At 37.2% G+C, this 27,111-nt stretch overlaps 1 protein-coding gene across 2 annotated transcripts in view; it reads left to right on the plus strand.

Moving 5' to 3' along the window:
- The window catches only part of LOC124719989 (zinc finger protein 239-like), a 64,512-nt gene extending 56,550 nt beyond the window's left edge, over positions 1-7,962 (plus strand). For both annotated transcript variants that reach the window (XM_047245214.1, XM_047245215.1), the window contains one exon: positions 5,851-7,962. In XM_047245214.1, the coding sequence (XP_047101170.1) occupies positions 6,108-7,169 (1,062 nt within the window). In that variant the 5' untranslated portion in view covers positions 5,851-6,107 and the 3' untranslated portion in view covers positions 7,170-7,962. The remainder of the gene's footprint in view (positions 1-5,850) is intronic.
- The last annotated feature ends 19,149 nt before the right edge of the window (positions 7,963-27,111 follow it).

The raw sequence follows: 27,111 nt of genomic DNA on the forward strand, positions 1-27,111 counted from the left end.
AGATCAATTTCTAAATTAGGCACTTCAGAGAGCCATCTGGCAGTTATATACCTCTGCTGTCACCTTCACTTTATATTTGTCAGATTTCATCAATTAAGTTGTGGGGAACATCTCCAGTGTGGTCACTTGTGCTGCTGGAGCTGCTATTTGTACATGTCCCCTCCAGTGCCAGCCAGTACCATGGTAGACCAAACACATTGAAACAGCTGTCCAGGGCCATCAAAGGACAATGCAGTGTCTGAAATGACATCCTTCATAGAGCACCCTCATTACTTTTAAATGGCTTTATGTTAACGTTTGCTATCACATTAAGTGCAGGAAGAAGAATGCTCGTAAGTGGTACTCCTAATTGAGAACACGTTCATTTTCATCCCTGGTGTAGGCCAAGCTTCATAATCTACTGCGCTGCCAAACTCACATCCTTCATGGCTGGATTTCTTCCAATGCATTGGTTCTTGCTGTGAATACCTTGTGACTCACATTGTGATGTGTCAGTGGCCTCCTCAAATCCAGCTACCTTTTGAATGCTTAAAAGATGAGTTGAAGATATGTCCCTATCCTCTAACCTCATCATGTTGAGTTGTATAATGTTCCTTTCCCTTACTGGGAATTGCTTCAGACTACTCATCAAATGCTATGGGCCCAGTCCCTGATTCGAATTCGATTCATAATCAGATGATCCAGCATGTGAATGTTATTCAAAGACTCCAGCTATTCAGTGTCTTCAACCAAATTTGACCAAAATATGTTTCCCCTTCACAATGGTGAGATAGTATCATCAGCCCAATTCTTAAAACAGGCAAAACCTGTGTCCAGAAACAACCGATTAGCCACATGAATGTGCTGTGAAAACTGCTTGAAAGCATAGTAGCCCAATCATTAAGCTGGGTTTTTGAATCGCAAGGCATTTTGTCCCCATATCAGTGTAGTTTTTGGGAGAGTTGATGCACAGGCAACCATCTGATTGGGTCGGAAACAGCAGTCTGACAGACTTTCTAAGCTCCAATACTTTATTACAATCTTTTTCCAGACATAAGACATACAACATTAATCAGTTTTTATCCCACTAGTTGTTTTGTGTTAGAGCTGGCATATTGCTCAGCTTTATAAGGGTCGAGGAGACCGGTGCCCTGCAGGGCTTTGTGCTAAGTGTTTCACTCTTTCTTATTGGCATCAATGGGATAGTGACCTCTGTTGATCAACCCTGCACCATATCTCAATGCACCAATCACAGTGCCATCCAAAGGGCCTTCACTTCGACCATTTCCCATGGCTTCAGTTATCCCCAGTGAAGACAAAAGTCAGGATATCTGTGATTGTACTACAGTCCATCCTGGCATAGAACTCTCCTTGGGTAACCAGTGTCTGAATATTGTTGCATAGTCCCAATTTTTGGAACTCCTCTGTAATAAAAAGCTGACGCAGTTGCCCCATGTTTGTCAGCTGAAGACTAGCTGCATATGAGACCCTAACACTCTCTTTTTCCTTGACCACACGTCTTGGGGTGTAGTTAGTGATTCTTTCTGTATTTACCAAGCCATTGCCTCCTCTTTATTGGACTGTGTTTGCCAGTTTTTTTTTGCTCAGGGGCACCTTCACTTTAATATTGTTGGTCCCTGTCATCATTGTGGAGGAAGACAGGTGCCTTCTGGACTACTTCCATAGACAGTCTCCTTTCTGAAACAGGAATGTTCCCTCCGAAGTTCTGATGGTACCATCACTTGCAAACTCCGCTGGGAGCAGTTACTGCTTGTAGTGTTTCGCTAGGCCTTCTACCGGTGCCTACACCTAGAAAAATGCTCTCTGAGTGTTCCCCTCCTCCCCACCTACCCCTTGGTTAGTGCCCAGGCCATGAATTAGAGCTGATCTATTTCAAGGAGCTAACATATGTCACAGCCAAGACCTTTCAGCAACTATTCCATTTTGTTCTTCAGAAGATTCAGGATGCTACAGTCATGTACACTGATGGGTCTAAAACCATGGATAGGATGGGATGTACTTTTACATCTTCCACCAGTCAGGTTCAACATTTGTTTCCAGGAATGTTTAGCGTTTTTATGATGGAACTGATGGCCATTAACGGAGCACTGCATTTTACTGAACAAGCCTCTTTCAACCACATTTTAATTTTTAGTGACACAATGAGCAGTTTCCAGGACATTCGTCGGTGTTACTCTGATCACCCTCCAATATCTGCTCTTTGTGATGTTTTCTCTGAGCTTAGTTGTACTGCCTACTCAGCTATCTTTCTCAGATTCCCACGTCATGTGCATGATCCAGGGAATGAAGTGGCTGACTGTTTGGCTAGAGAAGAAATTATTCATTCAGCAATCAGTTTGACAATTTCAGGTATGGATTTTCGGGTACAAATGAGACTTTTTCTCATATTGAAATGGAACATCTGTTAGGCTACTGGCCCTCAGAAAAATTGTGCACTATCAAGGAAGCTAATGCTGCATGGCAGTCCTTCCATTTTTCCCGGAAGGAACCTGCCGTCCTATGTTCCTTCCACATTGAGCGTACCAGATTGATATTTAATTTTTATTTTGTATAATGAGACACCTCCACATTGACACTACAAAGTATTATGGACAGTATCACATATCATCTCTTGAGTGAAGGACTGATCGCTGTTTAGTCTCGTAATCCCAAACAACTGTGAAGTGGCACATGATGTTTCTCCTTTTCACCACCAGTTTAAGGGTTGTGGTGCCACAAAATGAAGTGTAAACATGTTTATAATAAGTAATAACACATCTAATACTGTAGCAACTAGACTGGACTGAACTGATGTTTCCACAAACCTATCTACCATCATAGCAAAATAAAATAGTGAAATTTTCATGAAATTTAAAACGACTGAGAATTTGTATGTAAATTGTCTCAACTTACAGGAATTTTCGTTCTGATTCCAAAATTGGTCTTAGATTTTATGTATCTATTAACATTTCCAAAGTGATGACTAATTTAATATAATTATTTGTATTTGGTTATATTAATTTAGCTCATGGTTTCAGTTATAGTTGTATGTGTAAAACATGATCTTTTTCGTCCAGCATATGCTGAGTAAGTATTACTTTTCAAAAAAGTCTTTTAGTTGAATTTGAATGTTATACATCTTCATTTATTTATACGTGAAATTAGCCAAATGTGTTGTTCCCCTGTCCAACCTAATATACTTCTATGGTATTTAGTTGCTGTTAGGTCCTCAGTTCATTGTGGCAAAATATGGGATCATAAGTTTAAGTAGTTTCAACATTAGAAATTATTATGGGAATCCTTTTTCCCCATTTCAATAAATCACTGCTTAATACTTGTTCTGAAACTATCTCCAATCTGTGCTTCATTGAATATATACAGAGCATATCTCCTTAATTTACTGCCTTTTCCATATTTCCACAGTTTTAATGTGTAGTTCATAAGCAGTAGATTAAGAGTTTCATCTATGGCTACAAACACTTGCAGTTTAAAATCTGATTCCAAAACTCCCTTTGTCATCAGGTCTCTTCCATGTATGCAACCATTTCATGTTTCTTAGTTGTTTTTATGCAAGGATTAAGCTATGCTCTATGCAAAATACTACCAGTCAGCTACCCCTTTCATTCCTTTCTGCAGTCCATGTTCTCCAACTATTTTTCCTTCTCTTCCTTTTCTTGCTATTGAATTCCATATGCCCATCTCAGTGAAATTTTTGTCTCTCTTTACAGTCAGAATCGTTTTCTTATCTCATTCTATATTATTTCAGTCTCCTCATATGTAGAACTGGAGCCATATAAATGTGTGCTGTTGTGGTGGGTGTTGGCTTTGTGTCAATCTTGATTACCTAATACATTTGCTATGATGTTAATAGTAACTTACTGCATTATTGTTTTCTTATTCATTATTAGATTACTCCTGAATTACCCCTATTTGATTTTGTTGATAACCCTGTATTCCCCTGCTAGAAGTCTGTTCTCTCTGCTGCCATACTTCAGTAATTCCCAATACATTTAAACTTCAACCTATCCATGTCTCTTTAAATTCTCTAACCTAAGTAACAAATTAAGGGATCTGTAATTCCACACATTGACCTGTGGAATGTGCCAAATTAGTTTTTCCCTATAATGACTTATGTCTGAGTAATACTCACCATATGATCTGAGTGGAGGACAAATTTACTTCCAGAATGTTTTATCCAATAGGATGCCATTTTCATCTTCATTTACTCACACACTAGAGCCGCACACCCTAGGGAAAAATAACAGCTTTAATTTTCTCTTGCTTTCAGCTGTTCGCAGTACTCTTGCCATGTCATCTTGAGTATATGCTACAAGGTCAGATGAGTCAATCTCCAGACTGTTGCCCATCTAATTACTGAAAAGGCTTGTCAGCAACCACAAGTTAGCCTTGTTACTCTGTAAAAACTTCTCCATTATTACTATAACCATAGTATGATTACCTTTATCACTAAGCCAGAGAAACCACCCCATCTCCATGGTTCCTGGGGGCATAATGAAAAGAATGCTTTCTACACCAATTGCAGAACACACGTTACACCTCTGAAAACTTGGCAATACAAAAAAATAAAGGAAAACAGCAGTCTGTCACTTACTTGTACAAGAACAAAGCTGCAAATGCCAGTATAAGGAACACACACAAACCTTTAATGCCCATACCACACATTGCACCCACCAGGAACCTGAAAGTTGTCTTAGTTCCATTCTGCGGGAATGTTTTACCTGTAGCTGGAATGATGAGTTCCAGATATTTGAGGGGCAGGCCAATCATCAGCTGCCTTGCAGACTCTCAATACAGTATGGTAGCCTCCACTGTGTGCATTCTCGAGATGTGACCTATATCTGAATCAATTAAGGGTCTTCTTGAATCCCAGGTAACCAGTTATTGGGGACTTGTAAAAATATTTCAGGATATCTGACAAGATGTACTGGTGAGTTTACAATTATTGCCATCGTCTCATATATTATTTCAATTAACATGGGGTTTCATATTTGCTGCAGTGCCAACGAAACAGTCTATGAGTGTGTCTTTTGCATTCATTAATCCCTCTCCAAATTTGTGTAATTTTTTCATTTATTGAAATGATGTTGTTTCTTCTTATATGCAGTCAGTATCCCCTTGGTTCACTAGGTAGCCAATAAAAAAGTTTCTGCTTGCTCTAGTTGTTGATTTCAGTTCAATCAAATACACTTAAGTGGCTGTTGTAGCAGTGTACCCAAACCTAAAAGTATCCTTAAAAACAAAGGAAAAGGCATGTGCGTAGTGTAATTTTACTATTTTAAAATCATTACTTATTCCACTCTTCGGTTTCCCTTTATGGATTACTACTAGTCATATATAAGAACTCTGGTATAATCAGCTGGAGGATATTCACATATGAGATGAACATCAAAGAAGTAAGGATCTAATATTGTACATATCTGTTGTCTTAGCTAAAACTGAAACATATTAAGTCTACTATTTTGGGAAAACTTAACAGAGATCTTCTACATTGATTTTTTAATAAACTGATATGAACCACTATCTTGAAACAGCATATTTTTAAAAAATTAAGACATTTCTGAATTAAAATATCTACTAAAAGTTCAGCAAACTGAGTCAGCAGTAATGAGGTTGGTCATTATTGAAATTTCTCTGGTAATTTTCCTTATAAAATGGCCTAACCTTAGCAAAATTCTGTCTTCCTGACAGAATATTGTGATAATTTGAAACATCTAACATTGGCTGATTATATACCCATATATATATACTTGCCTGACTTCTGATTTATAACTCTAGTTTTGGTGAACACTGAACTTTTATTTCTGTGTGTTTTATAAATCAGTATTTAATGCCTTTCTTCTCATTCTTCAGGTTGATTCAAAGTACTGGTAGAGCTGTTGCATTTCATTTGAAGAAACTTTTCAAGGAGTGGTCCATGGTGAGCTGAAGGAGATAAACACAGAAAATTGACATGTTCCCATGTGCACTTACACACATGGACTGACATCAGAGGAAGATAACTCATAACGCGTCTTACCTACATCAATGGTGTGCAGCCCCCTATCTATGTTAGAAAATTGGATGGTGAGATATTTCCCAGTTATGTAATCTTGAACAAACCTTTGAGAATGAATAGGAATCATCAAGTCTCAGCTGCTGGCAATCATGGGAAACATGACTGTGAAAATGAGCAACAAATCAAGCAAGAAGTTTCTGTTGTGGAACAAACTGAGAAACAGTATTCGTCCTCCCAGAAAATAGAGAATACTTTGAAGGACTCCTTTAATGCCATCTGTAATGCAAATACCATGACACATGCTGGAGAGAAAGCAGACAGAAGTGATGATGACAGCAATTTATCTGCAGGTGGTAATGTCAAGAGCGATGCCTTTATCTGCACTTTAAATAGTGGATACGGTTGTGGTGTTTGTGGCAAAACATTTGCACGGGCTAGTGCTTGTAAGAGGCATACAGCAGTCCACAGTGATGAAAGACCACACAGATGTAATGTTTGTGGACTAGCCTTTGCTCAGGTTAGTGATATCGAAAGACATCGAGCTGTACACTCTGATGATAAAATACACAAATGCGAAATTTGTGGCAAATCTTTTACTCAGTTGGGTTATCTCAAAATGCATGCATTAATACACACTGGAATGACTCCCCACAGATGTGATGTATGTGGCAAATTTTTTACTCAGTTGAGTACCCTAAAGAGTCATTCATTGGTACACACTCAAAAAGAACCCCACAAATGTGATATCTGTGGCAAATCTTTTGCTGAGTTTGATACTTTCAAGGCCCACGCATTGATACACACAGGAAAGAAACCACATAAATGCGAAATCTGTGGCAAATCTTTTGATGAGCTATATGCTCTCAACAGGCACGAATTGAAACACGCCGGAAAGAACCCATACATTTGTGACATTTGTGGAAAAGATTTTGCTCTGTTGGGCAGTCTGAAAAGGCATCTTGCAGTACACACTGGACACAAACCACATCAGTGTCAAATTTGTGGAAAATCATTTACTGACTTGGGACATCTCAAGGTCCATGTAGTAATACACACTGGAGAGAGGCCTCACAAATGTGATATTTGTGGCAAAACTTTTTCCCATTTGAGCAGTCTGAGGAGGCATGTAGGAATACACACAAATGTGCCACTTGAGGCAAATAAACTTCGTTAACTGGTGTCTGCAAGGTTCTTACAACAATGCACATTGGAGGAGGATCACACATTTGTAATATGTAGGAAATCATTTATTGGTGCTAACATTTTGAAGACACGTGTGTTGAATTGTGATAGAGGGAGATCAAAGAAACTGTGACAGCGTTGCAAATCCCTTAATACAGCTTGACATTTCCAGAAGTTGCAGTTCTAACTGCTACATAGGGGTCATACAAACATGACTATAATTAATACTTCAATGTACCTACTGAAGTTGAGACCAGAACATGGTTGTTTTGTAAGAAATCCTTTATCTACTTTGGGAATCATAGGTACCACTTAGTATTCAGTACACTTGATAGGCAAGGAAATTATAAGCTGTTTTGTCACTTAGAATTCAACAAAAGCGTGCATCTTAAGAATCTTGATGCTATATATACTATGCAAAAATATAATATTTGTTGTGTATCCTTCACTTTGGCTAGTCATCTTAACACTGGTGAAGACCACAGAAGTAGTGCTGTGTATGTAAGTAAAATATATGTATGTGTGTACTGTTTGTGGTTATCATATATTATAAAATGGGTGATAATGATATGCATCTTCAGAGATGGATGGAAGTCAGCTGCTGTTTATACCCATACACTACTGTCTTTTAGGGAGCTGTATTTCATGTGAAATGCTTTTTTTTTTTTTAAAGCTCTGCTCATGATTCAAGGCTCATAGAGATTAGTGAGAATTTTAATTGCTTTCTTATATTTGGAATATGATTTGATACTGTATTTTGAATAAACATGAGGTTTCCAAAAATACCTACTTGTCTTTTGTATTTTATTTTAAGATTTTTTTTGGTCAAGCAGTTTTCAAAGTTTCTTCCAACTTTCCTTATGATGAACATATTTTCAATTTTCTACTGAATGTGCTGGTTTGATGTGTTTTGTCATACTTCCAAGATCGCAAGGCATTTGTCATGTGATGGACATTTTTCAGTTATGTGGCTCTTCAGGTATGTGACCATCATTTTAACCTGTTGTCTCTTGTAACATGCCATCTGAAGTATTACATTGGCTTCAAAATTTTTATGTAGTGTTCACATATAAGTTATTTATGCTCTCTCATTTTTCTTAATGTTCTTGTATAATTGTTGGTTTGCCTGGTAGTGAAAATGCATTAATTTTAAATTGTGGAATTTTTATTTGTTTATTTGGTTACTTTATTGCATGCAAATTATTTGTTCAATCAATTTATGTTCATGCTATTCTGTCTGTGGATGACATACTTATGTAATAATGGGTTCATATGTTGGTTCCTCAGTAAACTTACTGAAACAATAAATGCAATAATTCTCACTCAACTAAGAATGGGTCTCCTGTGGCAGTGATTTATTGTGTTAATAACTATTGCACAACATGCTTTATTCATGGAGTTACAATAGTACTCTTTATGGTGCAGCTTAAATTCTGACTCAAGAGCATTACATGTTCCCACTTATCACTACATAATGCACCTAGGAATTTAATTGAACATGATTGTTTTGCTGGTTCATTTGTTATAATCAGGGGGGACATAATGTTGCACTCTCTATTAAGAACAGTGTCCCATTTGTAATACCCAGAGTACCATCATAAATTATGGTGACTTCAGTGTAACTATTGTCTTTGAATAAGTATCATTTCTTAGGAGTGACCTTCTGTGCAAAATGTACTATTGTCCATAAGTTTTGCACACCATTGTACAAAATGTATAACACCAAAAAATAAATAAGTTACTTGAAACACTTAAATACGTGAGACCAAACAGTCAATACCTAAAACTAAACACTAAGTACCTTCACCAACCACTCTGTATGATAATCAAAACATCAAGTGATAGAAGTTTACAAGTGTGGTGTGAGTGAAGAAGTAATTAATGACATTCCATCACACTGTCTTCCTGTGTATTTAAAGTATCACAAGACCAAAGTTTCGCAAACTAATGCAATTCACAATCAAAACTCAAATATTAACTAATTTGTAACTTAGCTATCTAGGGAGACCTCTACTGATGCATGAATCCATACAGTCATCATGATCATATAACGCATGAGAATGCTACAGGAAGTGGGATATGCCAAGTTATTCATTAGCAGTAGGTAGTGAGTATCATAACTGTACTAATAATTAGATACCGTAGAACTGCCATCAACTGGTTGAGAGACAGAGAAAGTAACAGAATACTGCTAGTTTGGAAAATGCATCTGCTTGCTCAGTTATGTTACATGACTCATCCTGCAAAGTAACATCTGCATGACTACGGTGACATTTATTACAGAACAAAAGTTGTCTGCATTTGTATCAGAGGCCTGATGAAATAACCATGAATACTTGTCTTCAGTCATGTCTAGGCAAGCAGATAATTTGTAGAAGGCAAGAATAATTAACTATGGTTTTCATCGGCATGTACAGAAAATTTTCCAAGAGAGGATATGATTACCATCTTTTATATGACTGATTAGGTGATTTTGAAGACAATATCTAAATTTTGCAGAAGTTACACAACGCTTATTGCATCTTGGAAGAATGATGTTTATACTTTCAATATTTTCTGTAGCTGGGGTCCTTTGTTTCTTAAAACATTAGTATATTCTATTAGAATTCACAATATACAACGTTTTTTATGCTGTTAATATGAGTATTGATGCTACCTTTTGGAATTATAATTTTAAATTACCTCATTATTTGATTAAAACCAAATCCTAGAACGAGTTCAAAGATAAAACTAGACAATAACAGTAAAAGGCTATCATTCATTTACAGATTTTTTATTTGTACATCCATAGTGTTAGCTTGATGCTGAAAATTAAAAATCTGAAACAAAAATAGCAGAATGACTAAGAAAAATAAAGATGAATTCAACAAAAAAATCAGGAAAAATCATTAGTTAAAACATCTCAAACTGGTTTAACAGGAAGTAAACTTCAAAAAATATTTGTTCAACTTTGTGCGATCTGCAACACTTTCATCACAAAACTGTACATCTGCTTACGTTAAAGTTATTGCATTATTGTCATGCCTTCTATTTTTTTAATATTAACTGACATAGTTGAAGTTTAACCAAACATATTTTGGTCGCTACATTTTTGGGTTGTTTGTGTGAAATGCATCCCATGCAATTTACAGCTATGTGGTCATTCAGAACCCAAATCCACTCTGTAAGTCACTGATATAACTATATTTGAACAGTCAAGGAATTAACCAACGTCTTTCTCATCTCCCCAGTTTGACACTTTATTGTGAGTAGATCCCAAATGCATTTTTCACTGCATTACATTCTGTAGAGTTTGAGAAGATGGCACTGTACGACGGGAAGAGTTTGTTGACCTAGATATTAGACGCTTTTTCCCGTTTTATAAGGCAAAACAGCGTTTTCTATTGCTGATTGTTGCTACTGGGTCCACAAGTGAAGCATAAATGAGCCCACCATTAGCATAATATGCTGTTTTATTCAGGATCTCCTGTAATCATTTTGCTGCAGTAAACTGAATGTAGTCTCAGCAAGCAATCTTAGGTTGTATTTGTCCATGAACAAACGGTGAACAACTAATGTGAATAAACTGTGCAGTACAAGGAGGCGATGTCCCTGAGTGTTTTTGGAATGGATGTGAGCCATGTGCATCACAGCCATGTTTATGATGTGCTGGTAGTGTGGTACATAGGGAATTGGTGATAGGCTCCTCATTTGTGACAGTGGTTCTTTACTGCAGTTTGATAAGGTTCTTTTATGAAAACTTTTCAATATCTTTAAAATTTTACATAATTAATTCAACATCTTACGTACACACAAAAGTAAGCTTTTGTTTTCGTAATCACTAGAAGTGCAAAAGCGATTTTATTTTATTTTTGATATACAGTATTCCATATTTTAATGCAAATTTTAATTCATTGCGAATACTTGCTTTTTCATGTAGTTAGTTATTAAAAATGAAAATGATACCTTGATTAAAATTATGACTCCTATCAGTATTTGTTACTTAATATTTCAATTTGATGATAATGAAAGTTGGGAAATACTCTGCCTACACTGAGGATGAAAACAATGTCACTGCAGTAACAACAGACTCTGCCTACACTGAGGATGAAAACAATGTCACTGCAGTAACAACAGGGTGTATACGACCCGGGACAACTGGGAGATCTGGGAAAAACCCAGGAATTTTTTTCATCTGGGAGAAAACTGGGAAAAACCCGGGATTTTTTTAGAATACCGGGAATTTTTAATTGTTTTAGTTTTAGTTTTCAGTTAAATTTTTGTAATTTTGACTGGTAAGAACCGATACTCTAACAAAGGATATTACTGTACCCCGCTACTGCAGAATAATACCTCAACAATAAAACATAAACGAGAGACAAAAACGAAAATAACTTAAATTGCAAAGGAAATGCGCCACATACAACAACGACACACAGTGCTCATGCAGGCATCTGCCCACTGGAAAATGTGTCAAACGCTTTAGGAAGACTAAGCAATGCTTCATACCAACAAATTGCCTCCGATGAGCATGAAGTCACAACTGTTAACATTAGATTCGTTTTAGGAGGTAACGAACGGGCTCATGCGCATGTGCAGTTGAGTCGCATTTGAGTAGTAGATTCTCCCACTTCTGGCCACAGGAATGTGGCTGATGGCTGTGCAAGCAGTCGCAGCAAGCAGCTAGATGCTACCGGGAAAAGGGGACGCCAAATTCGTATTCTTGAGGAAAAAAACTTGTTTCACAAAGCTCCTACCATACAGCGCATGTTTGTTTATCGATTATTCATATGATTTGAAACGCTTCCCTGCTGGTTTTTGAACACATTTTAAGTTGATTTCTGAATGAATCATAAGTTGATTTTTGAATGCATGCATAGTGTATGTGGTTACTTGGGTTTGCGAATGATCAGCGTTGTTGTAATTACTAGCGACATCCAAAGGTTCAGACTACCAGAATGGATATAAACGACTGACAGGAATAACAGGTGAGAAAGATTACGTATTATCATCTCGGTGTATCCAAGAAAATGAAATTTTGACAGAAAATTTTTGGCCATATTGCTACACTAGTAAGGTCCAGTAGTACAGTCCTCGGCTAGCAGCCGCTTAAGTTCTATTCTGGAAGTAATGCGGAAAACGTGTTGTATGAATACGTAATAACACCTAACCGGAAAATAATCGCGCGATAACTAAACCTGTGATTCTGGCAGGGTTAGTGAAGTTAATCGGCGAACAAATTTTGACAATGGCAGGAATAGCTACAGAATTGGTGATAACAAGATTGATTGTTAGAATGAGGAAGGAGAGAAATGGGGACATCACACACATTATGGAAGAATAAGACGATTACAAATTTAAATAAAAATTTCGTAATACTGCTTTTCGATCTCATGCTTGAGAAACTGGTGCGTATGAATGAAATGTGAAACTATTTCCTAACATAAAGCTTTTTTTTTGCTTGTAGTAGGCCTAATAGGCATTTGCTATTGGTACTTCATGAATCATATTCTATCGTGTTATAAAAATGGCCCTTTGTGCCAAAACAGTCTCGTTTATTTGGTGTGTGTTACAAAATTGCTGCCATATTAGAAAGGCCTATTTTGTTTTATCTAGCAGACAGTGACAAAATAGACGTAATCAGATTGAGAAACCACATCAATATTGGGTATTGTTTGTGTTAACAGCTTATTCAATATTAGATAACGACATTCCGATTTTTCTTGTAGCAAAACGTTTGATGAACTTTGATGAGGTAATAGATTCTTTCGCAGAAAGGAAAGGATGCCATGTAGAGCTGTAGCAAGATTAGGGAGAAAAAAATGCTAGGAGCTAAGGATCGAAGAAATGCGTAATTTCTTGCTTATCTCTTGTCTTTATTGGTTTTATGTATCCTCATTTAATTTCATGTCACACAAAACAGCAAGTTATTAGCTAATAGGCAATAAAGAGTTCAAATTTTCTGAGGAGTACTTGTTCTCACAATTACAAACAATCCCATCCGCTATTAATTCCGAGTTTGAATGCTTTGTGAAGAGGCGTGGCACTGCACTTTGGCATACTTAAGACCAAATAATATGCCTTACATTTCCTCGAACACACGTTTTATGTTTTAGACTTTTCAGCAAGATGTGTGCTAGAAGATGAAAAGTTGAACTATGTGCAAGAATGTACCATGAATTTATTAAATCACGGACCGTTTCAGTCTCGTTTAAAAATCAACTCTTTGATGAAGAGACATTTAGAAGAATTTCGAAACCTGAAGATAAGACATTTATGTCATTATTAAAAATTTTACTGGCACATTTGTGTGATTATCTTAATGTGTAACACGCGCAAAATAGATCATCATTATGTGCGAAAGCTTAGCTTCTCTTGCAGCTTATTAACCTTAGAGACCAATATTATATGTGAAAACTTTGCTTTTCTTGTAGCAACGCTATGTAAATTAATTTAAACTATTAACTTTCCGTTTGTGTATTCGTGCTACTTAACAGTGATGTTGCTGTACTACATCACGTGTCCAATGCTCTGAATATCAGCTGTCATCTGCTGGCGAGATCACGTGACATGAGCTATGACTGGCTTACAAAAGCACATCGCAATCTTGATTTCAATGATTCGGAAAGTAACATGCAGTGTTTGGTGGAATATCAATTTATACTTTCGTAATACGAAAATTCACAGCATATGTGTTGCTGCACATCAAAGATTTTTCCAAAACGTGTCTTTTTCCCTGAGTTTCGTTTTCTTAAGTGCCGGGAAATTCTGCGCCCCTGTATAAAACGATAACCATTCAAAGGATTGATAAGGGAAAACATACTGTCACTTAACATGGAAAAAGCTTGTTTTCACCTGGGAGAAAGTGTATTTCTATCCGGGAAAAATCCGGGAATTTTTTTTCCTTGTCTGTGTATACACCCTGAACAAAATAAGAAGACTATCGGTACATGCCTAGGTACAATTGGTTCATTGTATAAGGAAACGTTTTCTTGTTGAATAAAAACCATTGCAGCTGTTCTAAATCCTTTATTAAAGACATGACCAGTTTTGTAATTTAAATTACATCACCATATGCAAATACCTATCATCAAATCTAGTATTTGCTATCTCTTTATGAGAGATTTCTTGAAATCTGGTATTTATAAAATACCCTTTTGCTGAGGCTGACAGTCTTGAATATAACAGTTTATTGGATACGTATCCACAGTCAAACTTTTGCATGTTGAATAAAAACTGCTTCAACTGTTGTAATTCCTTTCTTGAAGGCATAACAAGTTTTGTAATTAGGAAACTGAAATCATGCTTTACATTTTCCTCACTATAATATTACATTTACTCATCTGAAAGTTTCGTCCTTCTTTGAAGAAATGAAGTTATGGAATTTCAACGTCCTCCTTATTCTTGTAATATAGCTTTAGTACCCTTTTAAAACATGTAAGCAGTGAACATATTTTTGTTCACCCTCAACTCTTGGGTTACAAATGCCACACATATAATTTTAAATTTCTGTATTTGTGCCTCGACTAGTAGATTGCTTTACCTCTGTTGGCAACATATTCATGTTTTTGCATTTTGCTTCAGAAAATCGAGCTATGGTCTCTTATAGAAGGTGATCATTAATGAGATTGACAAACTGCAGTGACAGATTCCTAAATGAGGAAAAAAGGTCCTATGAACACATGTCCGGAAATGGGCGAGATGCATGCAGTGACAATGGATCATCGAGATGCAATGCCATGCAGGATACACATAATTATACTTTGACTTACATCATGTTGGCAGGCACCGTGCCTGGAGGTTGTGTTAGGGTTCGTCTCAATATCCTACAGAATCTGGACCTCCAGATCTGGTGAACACACAGTTTGCTATCTGCTAGCACATTCGTCTGTCTGGGATGACCCATGATCACACAAACACCCAAAAAGGGCCTGAAATGTTGGTTGATGTGGCTTGTGTTTGTGAAGATACCTGTTTTGGTATAGCTGTGCTGTCTCTCGACCATTTCACCTGCTTGACCATACACAAACACCATATTGACTTGTTCCCAACATAATGAACATCAGACCATTTTGCTGCTTACAGTATGCTGCGTCAGTCACACAGTCTGCAACACACAAGGAGCACATGGCATGTGGTCAGAGCAACTGTCATTTGTCAGTGCCTCCTAATGTGACAATGGTGCATTTCCAATCACATGTTCATCGGACCTTTTCCCCCCCAATTTCCAGTCAGGAATCCATCCCTGCATTTTGTCGGTTTTATTAATGTTCACAATGTATATGGTCTCTTGCATATTCCAGCTAAGTGTTAAAACAGCCCCATAATCATCTCGTCGACATCAAAAAACAGAAAAGTTATCATTTTTGTATCCTATTTAATTGAAAAGCAAGAGATTTCATGTTTATTAAATAGAAAGGGGTACATAAATGATTGTGTCCCCGGGCCATTAGAAAAATAGCTGGCTAATTTGTAAATTCCTATAACCTCACCCACCTTATCATTTAGTGGCCAAGGCTCCCACACATGACCAGGGGGTTGGGAAAAAGAGTCGCTAACTCTGTGTACAGGAACATAAATATGTCTTTACTCAGTCAGAAGTCTTCCAGCAATACCTAGATTCCAAACCCTTGCGACAGAATGATTTTCTACACAGATCACTTCATACCGTTTTTGACAATCCACGAAATTAGGCTGGATTAATAAAACACCTTCAAGAATTGATTTGTGTGGATATGACTTTTCTACACCAAATATAGTGCAGCCTCCACTTCCTCCTTATGATTACACTGATATCAATAAGGAAATCATATCCAGTTTTTCAGAGACCATGTGTGTCAAAATTACTCTCGGAACACTGATATTTGATAGGGACAGATAATAGGATTCAGCCCGAACATGTAAAAAAGAGATAGAAAATTGATTCCTGAATTTGTTGTCTTCCAAATTTTGTGTCTCGTATAAGCACTGTGTCTTGTATCATTAAAGATGACTCAGTATAAATGTTGAAAATTGCAGCAAGAATTAAATTCTTGTAGCTCATCAACATGTAGGACCTAAGGCAAAATTTATTACCTTTCAGCGTGCTTAGACTTATTAATATACAAACCTAATTTTTCTTTTCTTTGTTGATCCATTATAGACTATGGGACAATGGCTGGCATATACAGGGTGTTACAAAAAGGTATGGCCAAACTTTCAGGAAACATTCCTCACACACAAAGAAAGAAAATATGTTATGTGGACATGTGTCTGGAAATGCTTACTTTCCATGTTAGTGCTCAACACTTTGTTACAGGAAATGTTCAAAATATCCTCCGTTAGCGAGCATACATGCATCCACCCTCCGTCGCATGGAATCCCTGATGCACTGATGCAGCCCTGGAGAATGGCGTATTGTATCACAGCCATCCACAATACGAGCACGAAGAGTCTCTACATTTGGTACCAGGGTTGCGTAGACAAGAGCTTTCAAATGCCCCCATAAATGAAAGTCAAGAGGGATGAGGTCAGGAGAGCGTGGAAGCCATGGAATTGGTCCGCCTCTACCAATCCATCGGTCACTGACATGTTCTAGCAGCACAGGTAGAGTATCCCGTATGAAATCATGATAACGTGCTCCATTGAGCGTAGGTGGAAGAACATACTGACGAAACTAAAATGAGCTCTAACATGGAAATTAAGCGTTTCAGGACACATGTCCACATAACATCTGTTCTTTCTTTGTGTGTGAGGAATGTTTCCTGAAAGTTTGGCTGTACCTTTTTGTAACACCCTGTATTTCTTGATGAAAAAATTTACCAACAGCCGTATGTATTGTAGAACTTTATTTTGTGAACTTCTTATGTGCTACCAGTTTTGGCATTATATTGATGCCATCTTCAGGCCCCTGTACAATGAGTAGAACAGATGTACTATTATAAAAATATAGAACATACGTTGACAATTGACAGGTATCATGTTAACTATGTAAGTGGCTCAAAAGGACATATTGTATATCATTAAAACTATATGTAACATTAGGGAAAATATGCTTCTGCCTATTTCATGCTGTTGTTAATAGTTATCACTGTTTTACTTGAATATAGCATAATAGATTAACATATGTAAATGCTATTATTCATAAATCCGTACCACACAGTTGTAATAGGCCATGAAATGCTACAGTCAAATGTACTGCATACAATCATATGTCCAGCGTAAGAATATTTTTTATATTTTTTTAAAATTAATTAACTAATATAAATATATAATAAAATAAATTAAAATACAATAAAATGAGACATAACCATGTCAGAATACATAAGTTACGTACGTGTAGCCTAGGTCGTGTTATGTGTGGTACGATAAATAGCTGCTGCAATATTAATGATAAGACACATAAAAAAGTTTGTTGTACAACCCAGTTGCATTCACGAATTAAACTAGTGCAATCGTACAATAAAAATCATCAAACACCTGGTCCCATAGGCACTACATTAGAACCCGTATGTAAGACCACCTCGCACTGTGCTGAGTGGGTTAATGCAACAACAGTAGTTGCCTCATATAGCCATAGTCACAAAGAAGATTCTCGATCTCTGCATATCAAAAAATGTCTACCTCCCTAAATATAAATCCTATACAATTACATAGGATAATACCAAGTGGAATCGAATTAATGAAAAGGAAAAGAAGAAAAATAAAAATATAGGAGGCCACCTATAAGTCCAAACATAGACCTCAAAATGAAAGGTACACCTTTCCAATGACCAGGTGTACCACCTATACCAATGTCAAACCATTCTCAAGGTTGCATTAAGGCCGGGTGTAGTAATGTAGAAGATGACTATCAAGATCTTAAGTACATCATCCAGTGGCATCATATTCTGTCTAATGACCTTAGTGAGTTGGGAACTGTGTGGATGTGTCTAAATGCCACGATACCTAAAACCTGGTCAGAATATTTGACTACCTAAAGTCAAACAATAACGAATTTATACCCATCACCTAAGTGTCAAGGAAATGCAATGTTACATCAAGTATAGAAATTGGTTAAGTGGCAATTCAAGAGTGCAACGACAGGTGAACAGTGCAGTAATCCGGTCATTTTCTAACCCCTTTGGATTATTGCTGTCGATAGAGCACCTCACATTTCCAACATACCTCATGGTGGTCATGTCCAACATTGCCCTGCTTTACATATTAACAGCACTTGTCAAGTGGCCTGCCATGGGTGACCTATAACCAAGTGGTAACCAGCAGCCAATATGGCAACACTGTAGCAGCAACTGACAGATGTCATCTATCAAGTAATTTTAATTGGACTGTAGATTATGTTGTTTTATTAAGAAGGTATATTTTATTTATTTGTGCATATTGCCGTAATTACACATATCTTATTTCCTTCTACATAGTTGCAACCTAGCTGGATTTTAAAACTTAAATTGCTGAAAGCACATAATATCATGCCAACAGTCATTAATAAACCTTACTTCCTGTTTGCACTTTTGTTTTATTTTTAGTAGGTACATTCATTTTCTAAAAGAAGTATTTAACTTATGGTAGTGCTATTATCAGTTGGTAAGGTTACAACTTCTATGAAATAGAACTGTATGGCATTTCTTCCTCAATCAGGGAAGACACAGCTAAAGCAGTTATTAAAAAAAAAAAGAAAAAAAAAGAAAAACATTATACATGTATCGGTAAGTGACTGCCAATCATATCATCAGCATATGTTCTGCCGCAGCACTGAAACTCCAGCACATATTTAATGTTTGCATAATGTCATACAAATTGCAGTGTTCATTCACACTATATTTTCCATGTAGAGGTAACTACAAAATGATTCTTGTACCATAACACATTACAAGAGAGATATTGGCTTGAGGAAGTGTTCCTCAGGAAATAGGTTTTTAAATGCAGAACTACCACATCGTCTTCTGTTCATACTTTCCCTAAGAATAAAACGAGAGTAACTTTCTGTACTGACAATCAACTTGGATGTAAGAAAAAAGTAGCTCGAAGTCAGATTTGTGTAAAATAATTTATCAAAGGCCAAAGAGTGTTGTATAATGCAATCAATTAGCATAAAATAATTATTTGTTTGCCTTTATTCTCATGATTAATGTTGACCAACAACACGATGAAATGTTATGTGTCAAGTTTACTTTTCAGTGAAGTAATGTTTTAAGTATGTTTCAGTACTATTGTGCAATGTTATTGATCTTCTGTGGATAAGATGAAGATTGTGGAATATATTCTCAATGATATATTAAAATTAAAATCTATTAAAACTAGACTTTTGTTGCACAGTCTGGTTGGACTGTATAGTTTGTGACTAATATTATTTATAGCTTTCAGCTTTGTCCCGAATACCAAAACATTTATTTTGCATGAGCTTTTTTGTTGTATAAAACAAATTGTGCAAATAGCTCTGAAATCAATGGAACATACATTGAATTTTAGAACTGCAAGTTGTACTGTGTGTAAAATCATGTGAATCTAATAACCATAAGAAGAAAAGGGGAAGTACAATCAGTTGTTGAAATAGAGGGAGATATATTGGTAAAACAGAAAAGCTTCAATTAGTTATGAAATTAAGCTCACTGCAGATGAATTATAGGAAGGAACTGAAAATAACTACCAGTTCAATGAATAGTGGAGGTGGTGTTGACGAGCTACTGGAGCCTATAGTTTTGTCTTGTGGTACCAAGGACTTTTTTGCATGGGCAATGAATCCTTTCTAATTCAAATATAAACATAATTTCAAGATTTCCCAGAACTCCTGAAGATAGATGTTGACTATGGACATTGTATCACACACACAGTCCCTTTGACTGTGCAAAGATGTTACTAAACTCACCCAAAGATGTAAACAATCATGCATGAGCAGCGCCCATTAGACGGAGGGGATCTGACAGCCGAGCAATTCCAGTCATTCCACCAGGAAGGAAGTACACAGCTTGTGTTGTCCATAGTTCAACCATGCCTAGACAATCAATACCGCATTTTGATCACGTCCACATTGCTACTTCGTGCCAGGAAGGACTCTCAACAATGGAAGTGTCCAGGTGTCTCGGAGTGAACCAAAGCGATGTTGTTCAGACATTGAGGAGATACAGAGAGACAGAAACTGTCGATGACATGACTAGCTCAGGCTGCCCAAGAGCTACTACTGCAGTGGATGACCCCTACCTATGGATTATGGCTCAGAGGAACCTTGACACCATGTTGAATAATGCTTTTTTTGCAGCCACAGGACATCGTGTTATGACTCAAACCTTGCGCAATAGGCTGCGTGATGTGCAACTTCACTCCTGTCATCCATGGTGAGGTCCATCTACACAGCCACGACACAACACAGTGTGTTAGAGATGGACCCAACAGCATGGCGAATGGACCACTCAGGATTGGCACCACATTCTCTTCTCTGATGAGTGTCGCATATGCCTTCAACCAGACAATCATCAGGGACGTGTTTGGAGGCAAATTGGTCAGGCCAAATGCCTTAGACACATTGTCCAGTGAGTGCATCAAGGTGGAGGTTCCCTGCTGTTTTGATGTGGCATTATGTGGAGCCAATTTATGCCACTGGTGGTCATGGAAGGCATCGTAATGGCTGTATGATACGTGAATGCCATCCTCCGACCGATAGTGCAACCATGTTGGCAGCATATTGGTGAGGCATTCGTCTTCATGGATGACAGTTTGCACGCCATCATGCACATCTTGTGAATGGCTCCCTTCAGGACAACGACATCGCTCGACTAGAGTGGTCAGCATGTTCTCCAGACATGAACCATATTGAACATGCCTGGGATAGATTGAAAAGAGATGTTTATGGTCAGCTTGACTCACCAACCACTCTGATAGATCTACGCTGAATCGCCGTTGAGGAGTGGGACAATCTGGACCAACAGTGCCTTGATGAGCTTGTGGATAGTATGCCACAACAGATATAGGAATGCATCAATGCAAGAAGACATGCTACTGGGTATCAGAGGTAACGGTGTGAACAGCAATGTGGACCACCACTTCTGAAGGTCTCGCTATATGGTGGTACAACATGCAACGTGTGGTTTTCTAGAGCAATATAAAGGGCAGAAATGATGTTTATTTTTATCTCTATTCCAATTTCCTGTACAGGTTCCAGAACTCTCAGAGCCGAGGTGGTGCAAAACTTTTTTTGATGCATGGATAACAGTTGTGCGCCTTTTAATCACAATTAGTCTTACTAATTCCAGTGATATTTCACTTTTGATTTTTAGGCTGCAATGGTGTGGCTATTTGAGCTGTGTCATACAGATTATTTACAGCATTTTAGTGAAACACGTGATTTATGTTTTCTTGTAATTTCAAAATCCTTGTTTATTTATACTCTCTGCAATCTGTTTTCCAATTCACCTCTGAGTTCTACACATTTCTCTTAGTAATCCATCTGTGTATAATTATAGTTCCATTAGTCCTGGCTCTAGTTACATGGTGATTTATCTGAAAGCATAGTTTCATCTAAGACTACTTTTTTACAAAGTATCTTGTTGAAAGATAAATATTAATGTATATTTTCCTTAAAATTATTTACTTTTTTATATTTTTGAGTTATAATTGTGAATTGTTTAACTGAGTCTTCTCATTTAAAGTAAATTAACAGAGAATTTTTTTTTTAATTGGTGGTCACAAATGCCACAATGAAAGTACTTGAAAATATTACTTTCCAAAGTGAGAAACACCAACAGCTTCAGTAAAACACATTGCTAGTGAAAACATTTTTTAGATTTACTTAATTAACTCAGCAAATTTTACATAATTAGGTTTTGTAAAATCTTAAAACTAGCACAAATCATTCTTTTACAGTGTTTTACATCATAATATGGTACTTTAGTTAAGCCAGGATCCCTCTCAAAATCATCGCAATTAAATATTTGACAAAATACAGAAAGAGATTACATCCAAAATCATGGAATTATCTTCAAAATTCTTCATATCACTTTCTTTCAGTCTTTATCTCTCACTCTTGGGGTTAGTCTTATTAAGATAACTATTCAGTATTCCCACTAAAACTCTCCTCTATCATACTATTCAATTTACTTTAATTAGCCACATCTGGTATTTCATCACTATTCCAAAATCTGTTAATCACTTTTCATCATAACATTCTCTTCTACAATGTGCACATTATTCCATAGCTAGTTTATTTTTCTGATAAACCATGTCAGGTATCTTTTACTTCATTGTTCCACAACATCCTGTCTGTTTTCCAACACAATAATACCCTCTTCTACCCCAAGTCAAATTGTTTGACCATTAATTTCCTTGTACTCATTCTTTCATTCACATATCACCTGTAGTGATCTTCACACCACTACTTAAAAATCCATTACCTGTTTTACAACACCCTTCTCCACAACAGATTACTTTATTTCTTCATTACTTAATTTCTGCACTAATCACAGACATCATTATCATTATCATATTTCTTAATACTTTTCTTTGCACTGGATTCCTTTACAGTTTGAATAATTAACTGCAGCACAACACCCCCTAATACCTCTACTTTCCTCTTGATAGTGAAGAAGACAAAAGATTATAGACTAAGTTCAAAATGACAGAGGAGTAAGAATGACAATATGAAAGGAAAATGGAATGATACTGCTAATAATTCGAGTACCTGGTGATGGTCAGTCACCTGGTATTCAAAAGAGAGCAAAACCCTCTGAGGTCCTTACCCCAGGTTTTCTCTGTATTCATTGTACCCTTCCAATTCTTCCTCTGTCCTATAATGTCTCATAGGAATACTGTCCCTTTCTTTAGATGTCATTTTTTTGTATAAGATGGTACAGTAACTTTTTCCCATTTATTTCCAAAATATTTCATCAAAATCCAACTTCCTTTTGTATATATTAAGGGAATCTACACTAATTAGCAAGTCAATGTTCAAACCAGAAATTTTTGGGAAGTTGTGATTCAGCTGAATACTGTTTATGTTAGTGGGTGTCATTACTTAATATTTAACAGGATTATTTACTTTTTCCACTGGCTATAATTATTTGGATACCAATGACAGGCATCGTTACCAATTCTGCCTCATTAGGTAAGGCATCTAACCATTTCTGACTAACAGCACAAAGATCACTGCTACTGTTAGCTAAACTCTGCACTTTTTGCCTTGTGCCCTCAAACTAATTATAAGTTGTCATGTCTTTTCCCCAATATTACTGATTTCGTCTTCTGCCAGTAAATCTTGTACAATTTCCTATCTATCAGAATTTTCTCTGTGTCTGGATTATACACACATATCTGTAGGATTGCGTTCACTATCCACCCCCGCAACATTTGTCAATCTGCCCACGAATGACAGTTCAAAAGACTTTTCCACATGCACCTCTTCTCTTTTTACCATAGTTAATTTTTTCACTAACTCATCATATTCACTATCTTCATTTTCCCCTAAATTCTCATCATCTGACTGACCCCCATTATGGTCATCATCTGCCTGCACTTCTCCCGTTGCTGCACATAAATTGTCATTAATTGCCTTCAATATTTCCTCAACCCTTTTCTCACCTAACTCCAGTAGCCTCTCACTGTCTGTGTTCTCCCCTTTTCCACAAGAAGATTTGTCATCACTTTACACACTGTCCTTTATATCAGATAATTTGTCATTTTCCATTAAATTATCTACTACATTCTCTGTTAAGAAATTCTTCCAGGGGACCATTAAACATGCATATTTTAATTTCATTAGTCTCATTAGCTTCAGCTGTATCACCCTTATCCTCACTTCTAACTTCAGATACCTTGTTGTGATTATATACAAAAGGCATGGCCAGCAGATGTAAATTACTGTTACTCATTCTGGAAATGCTACCCACTTTATATACGAGATCTAGTTCCCCACATTCTGTGATTATAGTTTATTTCCTACTCATACCCCCATCTGTTGTCTGTTTTGAAAACCATTAGCGTTACGTCATGGAGAATGCCAACTGTACGCAGGTCCTTGTTCTCAATTAACTGGTCTATTTGCCGTAGTATGGCGGCACCTCCCCCTCCTCTCCTGTTACGAGACACCCATTCTGTTCACATTAAAGTTTTGATGTGTTTCTACGTTTCCCTGGGGCCGAAAATTCCAAATTTGCTTCCTCTTCTTTCTTTAATGATTTCTTGACTATTTCCAGAAAATTAATAAAGTTGTTTATTTCATCCCTGGGAACAACAATTATTTCATTACACCATTTCACAGGCAGCTTCCTATCTAAGACCATGACAATTTGTTCAAATTCCAGCTTATTCATCAAATATAATGGATAAGTAACCCATTTCAATGCAAACCTCTTTAACTTTTCCTTTCTAGGATTGAATTTTTCATTAGCCCAGAAACTATTTGTTTCTGCATATCCCAATACTGTTCGAAAAATGCTCTTCTAACATATCATACTGCTCAGTAGCAGTAACACCCGATGATCTGGTTTCATCCAAGAATTTTGACATAATAAAACCTATCTTTTATTTACCAGTCCATAAAGTAGGCAAGACATTTTCAAAGTCATTCCGAAATTCTTTTGGATGCACATTTCCAGATGGATCAAACTGTAAAAATTATCTGTTTGTGATGTACCAAAATACAACCCCAACCGGTAGTACTTCATGTAATGTTATGTTGTATTTTAGACAAGAAATTTTCATGCTCATGCAGTTTAGTTTGTACTGTTCCAACTTGGTTATTCAACTGATCTGTATTAGATTCTATCACTTCTGCATGATCAGACACGTCCTTTACCCATTTTAAACAATTTGCATTTTAAGTATTAATTTGAATCTCTAAAGCTTTGTGGTCATTTTCGCAAACAAAGGCCACAGCAGCAATTTTTTGCTCCATTTTCTGTAAATCTTCCTTAATTTGATCTGCCCTTTGCTTGCTTCCAGTAGCTGCCTTATTAATAACCTCTGTTAATTGTCTTCTGAGGATTTCTCACAATCTTTCTCAAATTAAGAAATTCTTTCTTCAAACTTACTCTCAAACAAATGCAAATCTTTCCAGTTTCACATTAATTTCAGATTTAAACTGTTTAAGTTCACCAGACAAAATATTAATACTGCTAGACTCCTGTTTAAACTCATTAGACTGTAGTTCGCTTTTATTATAAAGATTACCAGATTGTTGCTGCATATTTTTATTTACTTAAGTAAAATTTTTGTTCATGTCAAACATTAATGTGCTGCAAACATTTCCTGCAAACTTTCTAGTGTGTTCCCCCCCTCCCCAAATAGAGTTCCCCATTCTGTTTGCTTTACAGGCAATGCAACGATTTTGGCATCTGTTTCAAGTGTTGCTTGCTCATTTACATTAAATTGACTAAGATCAAATAAGCTACTATCACTAAAGTCACTCAACTGCTTACTGTCGCATTTTAAACTACCTCCCATAGTTGCATTTGTCAAAATATTTTGTTCGAGTTTTACCCCACAAATGGAGATAATGGAGTTATGTCCTCAATTGAAACTTCATTATTTACTAGATCATCTGCTTGTCTTTATTCAGAAGTGCTTGTTTGTCTGGCACTCACATTGAACTGAACGTTAACCCATTCTTCAGATCTTTTCTTCCTTTGTAGCAAGTTTTTTAATATGTGCACACAACAAGTAAATTATCGCCAGTTGTCTGCTGTGGTGGCAGCGGGTTGTCTCTGGAGTCGGATCTCCACCTTCAGTGCTGCATTGCAGTGCCACCTCCTAACTGCATCTGTTGCTATCTTGTACAGTTCTAGGCCGCGCCTTTCATTTTACTGATGACGTTTGCTATCCGTTTCACGCCGTAAAGTTCCAGTCTTCATGGCATTGACCTTCCTTTCCACTTTTTCTTTCACTGTCCCATGCTTCAGTTCACTCACTGTGTTACACTGTCCTCTTTCTCAAGTGTTCCCAACCACAGTTTTGAACTACTGCAACTTGTAATTTTGCAGCCGATGCATCATTTCCAATCCCTTCCTAAATTCTATAAAGCCCTCCAAATCCTTGAACGCCATACGCTCCGCCTCATTTTCCGAATCCGTGTCGCGTCCCCCACAAGGATCCTCTATGACCTCATCCCTTTCCCACATCTTCTACTTTTCCTTGAACACATCTGTATCCTCTACACTGACCACCACCTCGATACACCTCACCCACTGGTGTCTCTTTTCCTCCCCTCTCTCCATCTGCTGCCATGCTTCTACTGATGCGTCCCACCCTCTCTCCATCTCCACACCCTGCCCCCTCTCCCAACTCACCCGGATACTTATCCTGCCTAACTCTGGTCCCCTCTTCCTCTCGCCTCCTTCCTAGGGCTCCCTCTCCTTTCCCTCCCCCTCTGCTGTTTCCTCCCTCCTACCCCCCCTTGTCCTTCCCACTTCCCCTTTCCCACTCCCTGTGCTCCTTCTTGGATTGGTCCCTACCCCCCTGTCGTCATGTCCTGCCCCATGGTGTGTGACTGGCTCCGCCCTTCCATCTCCCCATCCACTGTCGACCCTCTCCCTCCTCTCTGGCCTCCCCTCCCTTGGCAGTTCCACTCAGTTACTCTCCGTCATTTTTCGGTGCTCGTCATATGTGTTATGTAAGTGCAGTGTATTTTAAGTGTCATCATCCCGTTTAGCTTTCATATTGTAAACGCCATTTTACTCGTGCTCTCTGTGCAGCCTGTGTGTATGCGCTACGTCCTCGTTGAGTGTCATTTTATTTATATGTGGATTTTATGTAAACTTTTTTATATCTTTTAACTCCCACAGTGTCCTCTTTTCTTGTGTCAACTTCATCTTTCATCCCTGTATTGTATGTATATACGAGGGCATTTCGAAAAGTAAAGATACAATGGCTCGCAGTCCTTAAATAGAACATTTATTTAGAAAACGTCAGTTACATCTTATTAACTGGATTATTTGGTATTTTTTGACATAATCACCCCCATTATCTAAACATTTCTTAAGTCGGTGCACAAG

Source organism: Schistocerca piceifrons, chromosome 11 (genome assembly GCF_021461385.2).
Source record: "Schistocerca piceifrons isolate TAMUIC-IGC-003096 chromosome 11, iqSchPice1.1, whole genome shotgun sequence".
Lineage (NCBI taxonomy): Eukaryota > Metazoa > Arthropoda > Insecta > Orthoptera > Acrididae > Schistocerca > Schistocerca piceifrons.